At 53.0% G+C, this 13749-nt stretch overlaps 5 protein-coding genes across 5 annotated transcripts; 1 reads left to right on the top strand and 4 right to left on the bottom strand.

The window, feature by feature from the left end:
* Positions 1–669: 669 nt before the first annotated feature.
* Positions 670–3839, bottom strand: argEF (bifunctional acetylglutamate kinase/N-acetyl-gamma-glutamyl-phosphate reductase). Its single transcript, XM_071037777.1, has 3 exons — positions 1267–3839; positions 971–1211; positions 670–912 (listed from the first exon to the last, which is right to left on the bottom strand). The coding sequence occupies exons 1-3, from the start codon at positions 3670–3672 to the stop codon at positions 857–859; spliced, it is 2703 nt and encodes a 900-aa protein (XP_070892927.1). The 5' UTR covers positions 3673–3839; the 3' UTR covers positions 670–856.
* Positions 3840–4750: 911 nt separating this feature from the next.
* On the bottom strand, positions 4751–6127 carry BJX68DRAFT_249162 (SNAP receptor SNC2). Its single transcript, XM_071042057.1, has 3 exons — positions 5664–6127; positions 5199–5430; positions 4751–5122 (listed from the first exon to the last, which is right to left on the bottom strand). Exons 1-3 carry the CDS (start codon positions 5769–5771, stop codon positions 5103–5105), a joined length of 360 nt encoding a protein of 119 aa, XP_070892926.1. The 5' UTR covers positions 5772–6127; the 3' UTR covers positions 4751–5102.
* An 87-nt stretch (positions 6128–6214) lies between these two features.
* Positions 6215–7023, top strand: BJX68DRAFT_214248 (uncharacterized protein). Its single transcript, XM_071037776.1, has one exon. The coding sequence runs from the start codon at positions 6253–6255 to the stop codon at positions 6715–6717; it is 465 nt and encodes a 154-aa protein (XP_070892925.1). The 5' UTR covers positions 6215–6252; the 3' UTR covers positions 6718–7023.
* A 211-nt stretch (positions 7024–7234) lies between these two features.
* Positions 7235–8912, bottom strand: BJX68DRAFT_272720 (MFS transporter; the record flags this gene model as incomplete). Its single annotated transcript, XM_071047266.1, has 6 exons — positions 7235–7373; positions 7449–7818; positions 7874–8136; positions 8196–8518; positions 8623–8637; positions 8706–8912. 6 exons carry the CDS (start codon positions 8910–8912, stop codon positions 7235–7237), a joined length of 1317 nt encoding a protein of 438 aa, XP_070892924.1.
* Positions 8913–12586: 3674 nt separating this feature from the next.
* BJX68DRAFT_249154 (uncharacterized protein) lies at positions 12587–13473 on the bottom strand. The gene is made up of 3 exons (XM_071042056.1): positions 13270–13473; positions 13015–13199; positions 12587–12935 (listed from the first exon to the last, which is right to left on the bottom strand). The coding sequence occupies exons 1-3, from the start codon at positions 13299–13301 to the stop codon at positions 12808–12810; spliced, it is 345 nt and encodes a 114-aa protein (XP_070892923.1). The 5' UTR covers positions 13302–13473; the 3' UTR covers positions 12587–12807.
* Between the last annotated feature and the right edge of the window lie 276 nt (positions 13474–13749).

The following is a 13749-nucleotide window of genomic DNA, read 5'->3' as shown; positions in this document are numbered from 1 at the left end:
GAAGGATTGGGCACGCGGATGGACGCGTCAAGAAACTTGGAAGGCTACCAGTACCCTAGGCACCACCTGCCTACTGTTCTGCAGGAGTGAGAGCATACCTAACAATCTTCTCATCAGCCCGAGGGGGTCACCCAGCAAGCCCCCCAACAGCGGCAAGCCCAGGGCGAGCCAAAAGAGCAATATAGCCAGAGATCTCAGCTATTTGCGTGAAGTAAATTTGGAAACGGGAGTCAACTTGCTTGTGATACGACTATTACCCGTGTTACTATCAGGAAAGAGTATACACTAGAGACATTCAAGCAGAGTAGTAAGAAGCCTCCGAGCGCCTGAGAGAATATACGCCCAGGCAGCCACCTGGGTAGTGGAAACTGGTAACCTTAGTAGCAAAAGGATTTTCATCCCTTTAGCCCTCGCTATAGTATGGTATAGCGTTGAGAAAAGATACCGCCGCACCATAGACAAGACCAATCCGACGAGCGGCATAATTCTATTAAGGTGATAACCAAGACATGAGTACACACTCCAGCAGAGAAGGGGAAGAAAATGGAAAGAAAAGTACGTGGACTATGGACGTAAGAGACAAGCGTCTAAACCTCTTACCAACAATCCGTAACGCATCGGCAACACGAAGGATCCACACAGGTTATGTATGAGACATGCAAAGATACCAAAAATAATACAATAAGTGACAACCCTTCGGACTGTGACTGGGTGATGGAAATTTTGACTTCAGATGGGACAGATGAAGAAGAAACCCGGATATTCAAATGTTCTCACATACCTACCTATCCTAACCGTTCAACTAAACCAGTTTTATACGACACATGGAAGATTTATAAAACAAAGCGCTAAATGTCTATTCAAGAGGGATGCCCTCGTATTCGTTGTATCCTAGGGCAAGGTTCATGTTTTCTGTCGCGATATTAGTACAAATGTTTTTTGAAGAATGGATAGCTGGAGAACAACGTACGCAGGCATTGGGTGGCGGCACCCTTGAGGAGGTTGTCGATGGTGGCGCACACAACGACACGCTTCTCGTTGGAGTGGACGGCGAATCCACCGACCTCGACACCGTGGCGGCCAGCAATGGCCTTGACCAGCGGAGGCTCTCCGATGATCTTGACGAGCTTCTCGCCAGCGTAGCGGTCCTGGTAGATGTTGCGGATGTCGCGAGAGGACATGGACTCCTTGAGAGGGATGTTGATTGTGAGCTGCATGATTGTTAGTTATCTTCACTATGGAACATAAATAAAATTCAAAACTTACACTAATGCCCTGGAACCAGACGGCGACATGGGGCATGAAAGCAATAGGAGTCCCCAGCTGAGCACTGATCTCCCTCTCGTGGATGTGATCGGTCAAGCTGTAAGGAATCATGTTGTTGGTGAGGTTCTGGACGTCGTTCTTAGGGCTAGGCTTGGTTCCAGCTCCGGAGTATCCAGAGACACCGAACACGGCGGGCTGTCCACCGAGGTGAGGAACAATGGGAGCAATGGCGACCTGCGAGGCGGTGGCATAGCAACCAGGGTTGGCAATACGAGTGGCCTGGGCAATCTTGGAGCGGCTAATCAGCTCGGGAAGACCGTAGGTCCACTTGCTGTCGAAACGGTAGTCGGCGCTCAGGTCGACAATCACGTTTCCGTCCTGAGCACCCTGGTCGACTGCATCCACAAAGGGCTTGCAGACACCGTTGGGGAGAGCCATAACCCAGCAGTCAACGTCGCCGTTGGCCGACATGCGCTTGACATCTTCGGGGCTGAGGTTCTCGTAGATGATCTCGCGCTTGTCGTAGCCTTGCAGCTTCTTGCCAGCCAGCTCGCGAGAAGAGACGTGTCGGAGGTCAAGGTGGGGGTGGGAGTTAATCAGGCTGATGAGAGCCTGTCCGGTGTAGCCACGGGCACCAATGAGAGCGACCTTGGAGGGCTTGGTGTTGGACTTGTTCTTCTCTCCGAGGGGAGGGTTAGGGTTGGTTGTGGCGTACGTGCGGACCGACTGGACGGGGATCATTGGGCGTCCAGCACGGGCGGCGCGGAGAGCATTGCTAGCGGTGGAGAATGTGCGCTTCTGCCCGGCGTTGCCAATGTTGGTAGCGGCCTGAGCAGCGCGCTGGAGTCTGGACTCGAGGTTGAGGTCACCGAACATCTGGCGACCGTGCTGGGTGAACTCCTGGACGAGGAGCTTCACCTCCTCGCCGCTCTCAACACCGTACCAGAAGAGCACCTCACCCTCGCGGCTCAAACTGCCATCGGCCTTGTCAAAGAACCAGGTAAGGTTCTCGTCATCCTCCTTGACAGTCCAGACGAGCTTGGGGTAGTCCTTCTTGATGGCGGCGAACACGTTGTCCGCGACGTTGGTCAACCAACCAGACTTGGTGATGGTGAAAGTAGCCAGGTGAGCAGCGGAGGAAATCACGTCCTGTTGCGGGGGGAGAACAACAGCAAGAGCCTCCATAGGCTCATCAAAGTAAGCCTTGAAATCGCGCTCCTTGAGACCCTCAACATAGCGGTCAACGGTCGCACGAGCGTCGAGTCCCTCGCGATCACGGACAAGCACATCCTTGAGGGCTTCCACGTTCTCAAACTCGGAAAGAGAGGTCCTGGTGTGCACCTTGTTGCCTCGTCGGATCAGAGTACCGGCTCCAGAGTCGGTAAAAAGCTCCTTTTGCAGGTCGGCAGGGTGAATGATGGCAACGCTGGAGGTACGGGGAAGATCGCTGAGAAGCTCCTTCATCTCCTTGATCTTCAGGCGAGTACCGTGGCGCACCCACCATTGCTGCATCAGGTGGTCGTACTCCTCATCAAGGTTGATGGCGGAGATCTTCTCGCCAGTGTCACCGTTGAACAGTCCACCCTTTTCGGCGAGGTAAACGATCTTCAGAGGCTGGAGAGCGCGGGCCAGTTCTCCGGCAGCGACATCGGCGTTGACATTAAGGACCTGGCCATCGGGGGTCTCGGCCATGGATGTAAGGATAGGCAAGCAGCCAGCGTCAATGGCGGACTGAATTGGCGTGCTGTTCACGCCATTGATCTTGCCCACCAGGTTGTACTTCTCCTTGTCGAGGTAATCGGCCTGGAAGACACCGGCGGTGAGAGGGCGAGCCCGCACACCCATGCGCTCCAGTTCCTCAACCAACTTCAAGTTCTCCTCCAAGAAAAGCTTCCGGGCAAGAGCCAAGGTCTTTCCGTCCGTCACACGGATACCGTCTTCGAATTGAGGCTCGACACCGGCAGCCTCGAGCATGCGGTTCAACTGGGGACCGGCGCCGTGGACGACGATCGGGTACAATCCGACATGGTTCAGGAAGGCAAGGGCGGTGGAGAGGGTCTCGAGGTGTTCGGTAATGATAGCACCGCCGACCTTGATAACGGCAAACTGCTGTTGGGAGACCGAGGTAAAGTGGGAGAGATACTGCGCAACCTCACGCTTGGAGCCGATGTTGCTCAGCAGCTGGACAACGGTGTTGCGGGTGGAGGAGTGCTGGGGATCAGTAGCACGCGAGTAGTGACGGCTCTGCAGCAGGGGCACGGCAGAGGCCTTGAGCGAGGCGCGAGCTGCGGGAGAAGAGAGCCTCGCAGCAGCGACGGCGTGCGGTGCGGAGAACGCTCGGAGGGGCTTGGTAGTGGAAGCTCTCCGCACAGCGGTGCGAAGGGAGAACATTTTGCCAACCAGCATGCGGCAGCTTCTTCCGGCTAGTTGGACAAAAGATCTAGAAGAGAAGAGAAAGGGAGAATGGTCAGCGCGAGGGGTGAGGTCCTTAAAAGTATAGGCTCGGAGGAGAGGAGTCACAATCAATGAGGGAAAAAGGTTGTGCGGAGCTGCGGGTTCGACCGTCAGGACGAATTTGCCGCCCCCTACGAATAATCTGAGCGCCGAGACTCGAGACCAGGAACCGCTCCTCTGGCCTGCAGCGCGATTTTTCGTCAGGGTTTGCTGTTGGCCTCACAGTCTCCCCAAGGCAAAAAGCAAAAAAAATTGGAACTTTGCTCTGAATGGGGGAGGGTTCAAGCACTTACTCCAGGTCCAAATTCCGCAAACAAGTGATAGACGGCGAGACACGCGGCCGGTGAGCTGGGGCTGAGGGATTTATGGGAGCCCAAAAGGATATGATATGTATGAGCACTTAAATACCCAACGGCCTTTGTGCAGAGGGGAAAATATCAAGACCTGGTGCGAAAGAAAAAAATATTGCAGACCATCCACCAGATGAAGCTGCTGCTGCGAGGATCGGAGGAGCCGACAGACCGCCCGTGACTCACCGCACAACTGGGCTGCTCTCAGACTCTCCTTGGTTGCCCTTTTTTTCTTCTCTTTTCCTTGGTTTCTTCAGCCTTTTATGCTTCGTCTACGCCAAGTCGCGGAATGAGAAGTGGATAGCCTACCAAGGAATATGGTATAGAGTGGATTTTCGTCAGGGCCTCGCTTGTGTTTCGTAGTGTCAACAGATGCTGCCCATCTTGTTATCAGATGTGATTAGATCTTCCCACCCCCATCCTAGCGGCAGCCGAACGAATAGAGAACACCCCTCGTTCTCGTGTGGATAGAGCCTAAAAGCCCAGAATGCAGCTCCCAATCCTGCGGGTCTTTCTCATTATCTGATCTTTTCAGCTAATGGCCACGCCTCGTGGCATTGACTTGGTCATAGATTCGAGTTGTGATCCACTACCCCCAATCACCCTCTTGTTCCTTGGCGGAGTCTTGCAGATTGCGTGAAGAAGTCGAACTTTACTGCTGCTCAGATACAGAAGTAGAGTTTAGGTACAATAACGTTCATTATATGAGGCTAGGACGAAGGACACGATAGCACATGAGAAGGGAATGTTGGAAACAACATAGGCAAAAACAAGAAACACCAGAGTATCATTTACATCTTCGCCGTCGACGAGTCGTGTGGCATAGCCCTCATTCGAAAAGAACCAACCAATTCATTGCGTCCAAGGCCTGCAAAGACAAGGCTTTATTCGTGACAACAGCAGGGATTGACGCCCAACAAAAAGCACACAAGGTATTAAAGGCTGAAAACAAAGCTGCAGCGGTTTTAACGCAGAGGACTCGGGTCGAAGGCATTCGCTCCGAGAAACATGACTGTCATGGATCTCCGTAACTTAACGAGTAGTAGTGACAACTGCAGAAGCCAAAGCCGTTAGCATCTTCCTGCTAGAATATCTTTTGAATAGCGCGGATCTTCCGATGGGTCTTACCAGCAGGGACAATGATCACTACAAGCAAAAGAATGATGCAGATAATCAGACACACACGCATCTTCATGTCTTTCCACCACATTTGCTTTCGCACGCGGTTGGCGCCTCTGCGGAAGCCCTGCGCTGACACAGCCAGGTTGTCTGTCTTATCCTGAAGAGAGTCTAGACGTTCACCACGCTCAGAAACCTTGAAGATATTCGAGCGCATGGTGTCGACGGTTTCTTGGATTTTCTATAGTAGGAGACATGTAATTAGCGGGAATCGCCAAGAAAATGATCGGAAACAGCAGAGCTAATATCGCCGCTGCGATACAATATGTGAGTATAGCCCCCGCAAAAGCACCACAGAGCAACGGTCGCCAAGGCGCCAAAAGCGAAAACTTCTCGCCTATGGTGCTTGGAGACCACAAAAGGCGATGATGCGTTCCGCAAAGGGCCGCTTGGGCTGGGATATCTCGCACTCACCCGGTCGATTTCCCGCGTCCGGTTGTCGCCATTTTGCGCAGTGCTACCGCCCGCGGCGTTGGCGTTGGAGCCAGAGGGAATATAAGGGTCGTATGGTTGCTCAGACATGATGCTGGTATGGAAGATACTCGATGGAGAGGAAGAGGTTAAGCGGTAGAGTTGAGTGGATCACAAGACCACGTCGTCGCAAAGGACAACTTGAAGTCCGCTGGTGGTTTCGTTTCACGGGGCGTAACGGAGAGAAAAGGGCGGCAGGAGAACGCTTGGGGAGCTGGCGGACGGAGCGGGAGAATTCAGAGAACGTAAACGGAGTCTGTCGATGGAGAGGAGGATGACGATGAGATACAAAGGACGAGATGGAGATGGGGAGGCTGACAAGAAACTGACGGAATTATTATTGACGGTTGCTGGCTGGAGATGACAGGCGCTTTGGTTTCGGTTCGGTCGGGGTGGCAACACGTGACACTTGGGCCACTGTCACAGCTACGGATTTATTATGGAACTTTGAGGTTATTCTTGGGAATAGGCACCGGTCAATAATCTGTCCACCAGGAACCAATCACAGCCACTTTTATGAATAGTACAAAGAATGGATTGCGGCTGGGGATTCAATAGACGAATTTCGTCAGCGATGATAGCCCTACGCTTTACGCTCTTCTCAAAGACTTCGTTCAAAGCAGATAAAAAAGGGGCTGGGTGTCTGGAACACCCTCGTCATCCTCGAGAATTGATCGCCGAACCCGTGTCACTGTATGTTACAGCTTTAAGACAGTCCATGCATCATGTTTTCCTGCTCGCGGAACATGACGGAATTCTCGTGAATTTCCCCAGCTTTCGGCTGAAGAACCCCTCGCCTGGTAAGGCTCTTATCGCCGCAAGCATGGAGTTCGCAACGCAAGGCATGTGGACGCCCACGGTCGATCGTTCACTGGCAGAGACGAATAATCCTACGGAGTACAGGATTCCAATTCTAGATCTTGGCTATCCCTTTTTACTTTGCGTAATGCCTCTTCCATCTTGGGTGGATATATCTTCATGCTTTTCAACGTCCTAGTTAAATGTGTCCCGCATTGCAGATTTATTGTGGGTGAACATCTGCGATTGTTTCCACTAATAGCAATGGCGGTAAAACAAGATATATTCTTCTGAAGGAGTGAATGTGCAACTTTTGGTTAGATTTATAACTTGAATCAAGTGAGGAGCATAGCTAGGCCGTATGGCCTGTTTCTCGAAGGTGTGACGGGCGTCGAATTCCTGGCTGTATAGGAGGGCTTGATGGCCTTAGACGTATCAGCCGAATAACAGATAGGATTTGACGAGACTGAGATAGGTCTCGTATCCCTAGATGGTACCAGTGGCAGTACGAGCAGAGCTCGTTCCTGTAAAAGAGCAATAAAGTCTTTTTAGCCTATTATGCTGTATACAGTTAGCCAAGGTGGTTTCTGAGATATGTCAGGTCATGAACGATTACGACTAGGACAGTAGTAGGCTGGCTGAGGTCAGCGCCGTACGTAGATTCTGGGGAAATACCTAATAGACCCAGCAAAGGGGCATCTTTGTATGATACTGGATTAGTGCTCATGGTCATGACGGGGTGTTCTTGGGAGGAGCAGCCAGAGAATGGTAATAGTGACGAGGAGAGCCAAAACAAAGGGCTGCAGACTCGATACTCCGTGTGGTTGCGCGATAGCACCAGCGACGAAGGGCAGACTGCGAGACAAAACAGGGGTTAGTAATCACCATTCGGCTGGACAGGGCGTCGTCCCCCGGAGCAGAGGATCTTACATGGCGCCACCACTCCCTCCCAGCGCTGAGATAAGCCCAATGCTCGGAGTATGTAGATGTTTGGGAAGCAACTTGGCGGCGACAGTGATCGCAGCGGGGAACATAGGCCCCGTAAAGAATCCAATCAAGGAAACGGCGACGGCGGAAACGACGAACTGCGGGACCAGCCAGAAGACAAGCTCGAGGGCGATCGACAGCACGAGGAAGATGACAACCGCAAGTCGTTCGCCGATGCGTTCGTTCAAAAGCCCAAGTACGACTCGACCAACTGTTATACCAGCCCAGAAACCCGTGGGGACAAGGCCAGATTGAACGGCGCCACCGTCACGGACTTGCATCATGAACTCGACGATCCAGCCACCAATTGATACTACAAAGTCCTGTTAGATCTGTGTATGTGAGTTCATTGGATGGAGATGACGTACCCTCAACACCCATGTACGCAAAGAGGAAGAAAGCCAGAACCCAAGTGACTTTACTCTTCACGGCCTCCATTGTTCGAGAATCTTTCCCGGAACCTGGCAGCTTAGGGGTATTCGCACGGAACCGCGCCGCGTTTTCAGGCCAAAACAACATGCTGCAGCTGACGAGTTCCACAGCGGCGCCGCCGACAAGGGTATAGTAGAATGTATACCATTTCAAGCCGTGGTCAATCATCGCGGTTGCAATAGCCGGACTTATTGTAGCGCTGGCCGTATAGGATTATGTTAACGAAGGTATTCTTGCAGCGAATATTGTACGGCATACCCGAGTCCATAACATGCATGCATGAGACCCATCAAGGTACTTGCATTGACCATGTCTCCGACCCACGAATTCCAACCGGCGTCGATCAACCCATTGCCAAGCCCAACGAAAGCGTACGCGACAAGCAGGACCGCAAACCGGGGAACAGTGGCCATGATGATAAATGGAATGAGGTGGCATAGTGGCGCGATGATTGCAATCCCCCGCTGCCCAAAGGTCATATGGATCTTGTTGACGGCAATAGAAGCTAGTGTATAGCCGGCGAATGGTGTCATGAAGATCAGGGAGACCACCGTCGTGGACAGGTTGAAGTCTTCACGGATCTAGAATGCGACGCATATTAGCACGGGTCCTTCCTTTTTGCAGCGTAGTGCTTAGAGCTAAAGCAGGTGGCTACTTGCGGAGCGAGGGCGCTGGGCATTCATACGTAGGGAACTAGAGCCTAGGATTATCAGTGGACCACGTTGACAACTCAACTGAAGTAGATTGAGGCTCGAGATGAAAACTCACACCATACACACCATCACTGGCGCCGGTGATCGCAAAGGAGGCAAAGGCCGCAGCGATGCGCCATTTGTTGATGGAGGGCTCGTTCCATTTCTGCTTTACTCGAGTAACATTGGCGTCTGGGTTGGGGGCATACGCCTGGTCAGGTTCGCCTGGCGGGCTGCGCAGCTCTTCGCGCGGGGGCAGCTCGATAGTCACAGTGGTCGACATGCTGGGAGGTAGAGAAACCGAGAAACAGAAGAGAGCTGAGAAGGATCCATCGTCGAATTTGTAGACTTCCGAGTCGTGTTTGAGTCACGTCACTGTTGGAGAAGTGGAGAAACTCGAGACAAAAGCGAAGCGGGGTGAGGTCCGTGAGGGATTTCCTCCATTCACGTTCATTCAATTCCGACGACTGTGGTCAGGTGGAAGAAAAACTGTTGCTATATAGTATATCCGAAGAATATATGAAGGGTCCAAGCTGGGAGTATACGAAGATAAGGCGATTGGGCTGACGTCGTACAGGCGGATCCATCAGGAACCTCTCTATAGACCGAGCGCTAGCAGCATGAGGGGCGAGACAAGGAAGCTGCTGTTTCAGCGTCATCTGCCATCTCATTATTCGCGAAAGAAGCATTTCGAACCATCCAGGAACCTGACAGCGTCGGTTAGGCACATCGTCATAGTTTCGGGCAGAGACAGCCATGCCCAAACCGGTGGCGCTAGAGCATTCCACGGGGTCGGATGGCCATAATTAATCCCGAGCACTATCATTTCACTTTGTTGGCTCTCCTATAAAAAAAAATCAGGCAGTCCCTGCTCGCTGCTTCTTCGCTTTCAAGTTCTTTGTTGAGGACTTGAAACTCTCTTGAACCAGTGACGGCAACACACGTGGCCAGCGTTAGTGCGATCACCAGCCAGCGCCGTCTTCATCACCTTCGCAAGATTCGGCACAAGCGCCGGCTGCTGATCCTGCAAGCGTGAGTGGGATTCAAGGAGGCCGAAGAAAATTACTAGAACAAAAGTTTTCGCGAGAGAGATACACACATCACGACGCTAGCCAGTTCTATCTCTAGAGAACTCAATTCATCCCCTTGGTTTCGGGCCTCGAATGTCGGCCTGCGCCCATGGATTTCGATTCCAATCCGTCCTAGACTTCGCCATTTCCCCTCCTTTAAAGCCGATCACAATACCAGCCGCCTCGCACTGAAGAGTTATGGCATCTGAGGAGGCTGCACCGCCAACCCCGAACAAATTGGAGGTAGCGCTCTTCCTTGCTTGCAGTCAGGGCTACGACACAATCGTGCGATTGCTGCTCAGCACGCCAGGCGTGAACTTGAATTGTACAGACCAAGATAACCGAACACCGATCGCGTGGGCAGCAGAAGAAGGCCATGAGAATGTAGTCCAACTGTTGCTTGAGACGGGGGGTCTGGAGCTCAATTCGCAAGACTCCAAGCATGGGCTATCCCCGCTTTGCGCTGCCGCCAAAAACGGACATACCGGGGTTGTGCGTCGGCTAATAGAGTGCCCCGAGGTGGACATTGACCTCCCGGATTCCAATGGCCAAACGCCCTTATCGTGGGCGGTCGAGAATGGCCATTCAGCGGTGGCTCAACTACTTGTCGCCAGTGGGAGTGACCCAAACACCCCCGATCCCAGTGGAGTGACTCCCTTGTCTTGTGCTGTGGCAAAGGGAAACCATGAGATAGTCAAGGCCTTGCTCGACACTGGCGATGTCGATGTTAATGCCTGTCACCCAAACGGGCTCGCTCCGCTCTGCGATGCAATGAACCAAGGAAACGTGGAGATTGTGAAGCTGCTGCTAGACCGCAAAGACCTTGATCCGAACAAGACGGACACCGACGGCTACGCACCACTGTCCCGAGCCGTCCAGAAGAAGTCTCGAGAACTGACGCAATTACTCCTCAAGCGTGATGATCTCGACCCCAATGTTATTAGCCCCGATGAAGAGACACCCCTGTGCCGCGCGGTGGAAAAGGATCACGATGATATAGTGAAGATGCTTATTGCCCGCCCTGATCTTGACCCCAACACCCCGAACTCTGACGGAGAGACTCCGTTATTCTACGCCGTAGCCACAGCCAATCATGTAATGGTTCAGCTTCTCCTGGCGCATAGTAACATTGACCCGGACATTCCAGACCATCACGACCAAACGCCCTTGTCTTGTGCTGTCGAGCGGGAAGAACCCGAAATAGTAAAGCACCTGCTAAAGGCTGGGGCTAGCACTAGTGTTGTGGACAAAGATGGCCGGATGCCGCTCTCGCGTGCCGTGGAGAAGGTAAACCCGGAGATGGCGAGGCTGTTGCTGAGGGCCAAGGCCGATCCGGATGCCGCCGATGTGACAGGACGGACGCCCTTGTCATACGCTGTCGAGACGGGGCACCCGGACATAGTGCGGTGGCTTATCAAAGCCAAGGCCGATCCCAACCTGGCCGACGAAGATGGAAGACTACCCCTGTCATTCGCCGTGGAACGAGGAGAGCCGGATATAGTCTTTATGCTGCTCAAAGCGCGAGCAGACCCGGACCTAGTGGATGACCACGGAAGGGGCGCATTGTCCCTTGCCGTGGAGAAAGGCAATATAGATATTGTGCAAATGGTGATCAAGGCCAAGGCGAAGCTCGACCAAAGGGACAAGAGAGGACGGACTCCACTCCTATGGGCAGCAGACAAAGGGCACATGGAAGCAGTATGGGCGCTGCTCGCCAACAAAGTCAACGTCGATTCCCCCGATAAAAACGGCTGTACCCCGCTATGGTGGGCAGCTCGACACGGCCACTTGCCCGTTGTGCGGCTGTTGATACGGAATGGGGCAGACAAGGAAGTTCACCCGGAACTGGATGAAGATGGAACGAGATCCGGAAACCCGTTATTCCAGGCTGGGCGGAAGGGCCATGTGGACGTGGTAAAGTACCTGCTGAAGAAAGGCGCCGACGTCAACGCGCCAAACGGCGAACAAGAAGTCACGCTCCTGCTGTCCCTCATCGCGAATGATCGCACCAAGCGCGGCAGAGAAGTCATCGGCCTGCTCCTGCAAAAAGACGCAGATGTCAATTTACCGGACAAGCTCGGCCAAACCCCTCTCGACATCGCAGCCAAACACAGCGACGTGGAGCTAATGAAAGCGCTCATCGAGCACGGAGCCGAAATCGACTCCGTCACAGAGGAAGGCTCAACACCGCTCCACCGCGCCATCATCAACGAGCGCGAAGACATTGCCGAGATGCTCCTTGACCACGAAGCCGACCCGGAAGCCCAAGACCAGCAGGGCAACGCACCGCTGCACTTTGCGGTCATGACCGGCCGCCGCAAGATGGTCGAGATGCTTCTAGCAAAAGAAGTTGACATCAACATCACCAACTTCGTCGGCGAAACCCCACTGCACAAGGCCGCTGCCGCCGGCCACCGGAAAATGGTAGAGTTCCTGCTGCAGAACGGCGCCGACATCGAAATCCGCGACGACTACCGACGGACGGCACTGCACAAGGCCATCGGCGCAAAGCACCACGTCATGAGACTGCTGGTGAACAAGGATGCCGACGTCCACGCAAAGGACATGTACGGCAAGACGGCGCTCCATTTGGCATCGGAGTCTGGGTATAAAGATGACGTGCACTTCCTCATGGGCCATGGTGCCTCGACGGATGGGCGAGACGGGAACGGACGGACGGCTCAGGATCTGGCTCGGATTGCAGGACATGACGAGGTTGCTGAGCTTTTCAACAAGATGGCGCTGGTTTTGGCGGACCAGCAGGCGTCGTCGTCGCCCCCGTCCCCGCCTGTCTGATTGATTTATACATATACGTATCTAGACTGTACTATTTATCAGCATAATGAAAAGATATGAAAAAGTTTGCGATTTACGTGGGAATGAAAGCGAGTGATGAGCCGGGAGACTTCTCCAATATTCAAGTGCTATGGATACACGTAATGTACAAATTTCCCACTCACCAGAACGCGCCAGCGCCGTATGAACTCCGAATTATGGCTTCCCTCATGTAAATGTCGTTTCCCCTCTTTTTCTCTCGTCGTAGACCCTCAGCTTGCAAGCAAACCCGGACTTTTTGGACAGGGGAACACGGAAGAAAGAGGCAATGGCCTATTTCTCACCCAACATTTCCTTCCTCATCTGTTCGCGCTGTAACCTCGCTTCCTCCTTCGCTTGGTCTCGTTGTGCCTGCTGCTGAACGCGCTTCGCCTCTTCCATCTCCTGCGCCGCGAACCAAACTATAAGACGAGAACGCAATTAGCCGCACATCACACTAGCAACACATCTATTGGAGGAAGGTAGGTATCGGCAACGAACTCGACTTATCCGACTTGGACCACTCCTTCAATTTTGTGACGTATTCATCGAATTCCTTCTCGCGACGGTCCCCCTCTTCCAGACTGCGTTTCTGCAGATCCGGGTTGTATCTCTTGAAGAGCTCCTCGTCGGAGGGTCGGATGCTCTGGACGAGCGCTGGACCGCCAACGCAGATGACGATGCCCCTACATGACGCGATACAAGGTTAGCAGTTGCCCTGCAAGTGTACTTGGAGCGGGGAATAGAATTGCTTACACGCCCAGCATCTTAAGCCACATTTTGGACATGTTGCTGGTTGTTTATAGTGCTGTTGGGGCCGGAAATCGGGGTGAGACAATGATGTCAGCGCTAAGTGATACGGTTCAATTCCTTTTTACCGACGCAAAGCGAGCTTGAGCGTGGAGTGATTGAGATAATACGTCGAGCTACGCAGGTTCCAGTCAATCAACGGTTTGCCGATCTCATGTGTGGCTTCGGTGGCTGTGCCATAGATGAGGCGGTGCACCTGGCTAGGGGTCATAGTAGCCAATCAGATGTCCTCAATTGGAATACCCAAGGTTCCATTTCTGTCTTGAGCCGAGCAGAGTTGATGATGACGAAAGTTTCTTGAGACGTGTTCCATAAATGTTTCTATGTGCCGATGCTGCCGAGTAACAGCTAGGTCGGAAGCCACCATCTACGCTGCCGGTGTGTACCTCGGTGTGGCTCGGTCAGTGGATGAGTTTAACGGAGAAG

The sequence above is a fragment of the Aspergillus pseudodeflectus genome (assembly GCF_044049435.1).
Source record: "Aspergillus pseudodeflectus strain CBS 756.74 chromosome Unknown BJX68scaffold_87, whole genome shotgun sequence".
Lineage (NCBI taxonomy): Eukaryota > Fungi > Ascomycota > Eurotiomycetes > Eurotiales > Aspergillaceae > Aspergillus > Aspergillus pseudodeflectus.
Note: the sequence above shows the minus strand (reverse complement) of the source record. Positions and strands in the feature narration are given on the sequence as shown.

What these genes read in the sequence shown, in the direction of transcription:
- argEF (XM_071037777.1), bottom strand. Translation starts at nt 3,672, where the DNA reads ATGCTGGTTGGCAAAATGTTCTCCCTTCGCACCGCTGTGCGGAGAGCT. An exon ending in TCTGGTTCCAGGGCATTAGT is followed by an intron (nt 1,212 to 1,266) that starts GTAAGTTTTGAA and finishes ACAATCATGCAG; the next exon opens with CTCACAATCAACATCCCTCT. An exon ending in TGCCGCCACCCAATGCCTGC is followed by an intron (nt 913 to 970) that starts GTACGTTGTTCT and finishes ATATCGCGACAG; the next exon opens with AAAACATGAACCTTGCCCTA.
- BJX68DRAFT_249162 (XM_071042057.1), bottom strand. Translation starts at nt 5,771, where the DNA reads ATGTCTGAGCAACCATACGACCCTTATATTCCCTCTGGCTCCAACGCC. An exon ending in GGACGCGGGAAATCGACCGG is followed by an intron (nt 5,431 to 5,663) that starts GTGAGTGCGAGA and finishes CTCCTACTATAG; the next exon opens with AAAATCCAAGAAACCGTCGA. An exon ending in AGTGATCATTGTCCCTGCTG is followed by an intron (nt 5,123 to 5,198) that starts GTAAGACCCATC and finishes TGGCTTCTGCAG; the next exon opens with TTGTCACTACTACTCGTTAA.
- BJX68DRAFT_214248 (XM_071037776.1), top strand. Translation starts at nt 6,253, where the DNA reads ATGGATTGCGGCTGGGGATTCAATAGACGAATTTCGTCAGCGATGATA.
- BJX68DRAFT_249154 (XM_071042056.1), bottom strand. Translation starts at nt 13,301, where the DNA reads ATGTCCAAAATGTGGCTTAAGATGCTGGGCGT. An exon ending in TGGCTTAAGATGCTGGGCGT is followed by an intron (nt 13,200 to 13,269) that starts GTAAGCAATTCT and finishes CGCGTCATGTAG; the next exon opens with GGGCATCGTCATCTGCGTTG. An exon ending in GTCCAAGTCGGATAAGTCGA is followed by an intron (nt 12,936 to 13,014) that starts GTTCGTTGCCGA and finishes CTCGTCTTATAG; the next exon opens with TTTGGTTCGCGGCGCAGGAG.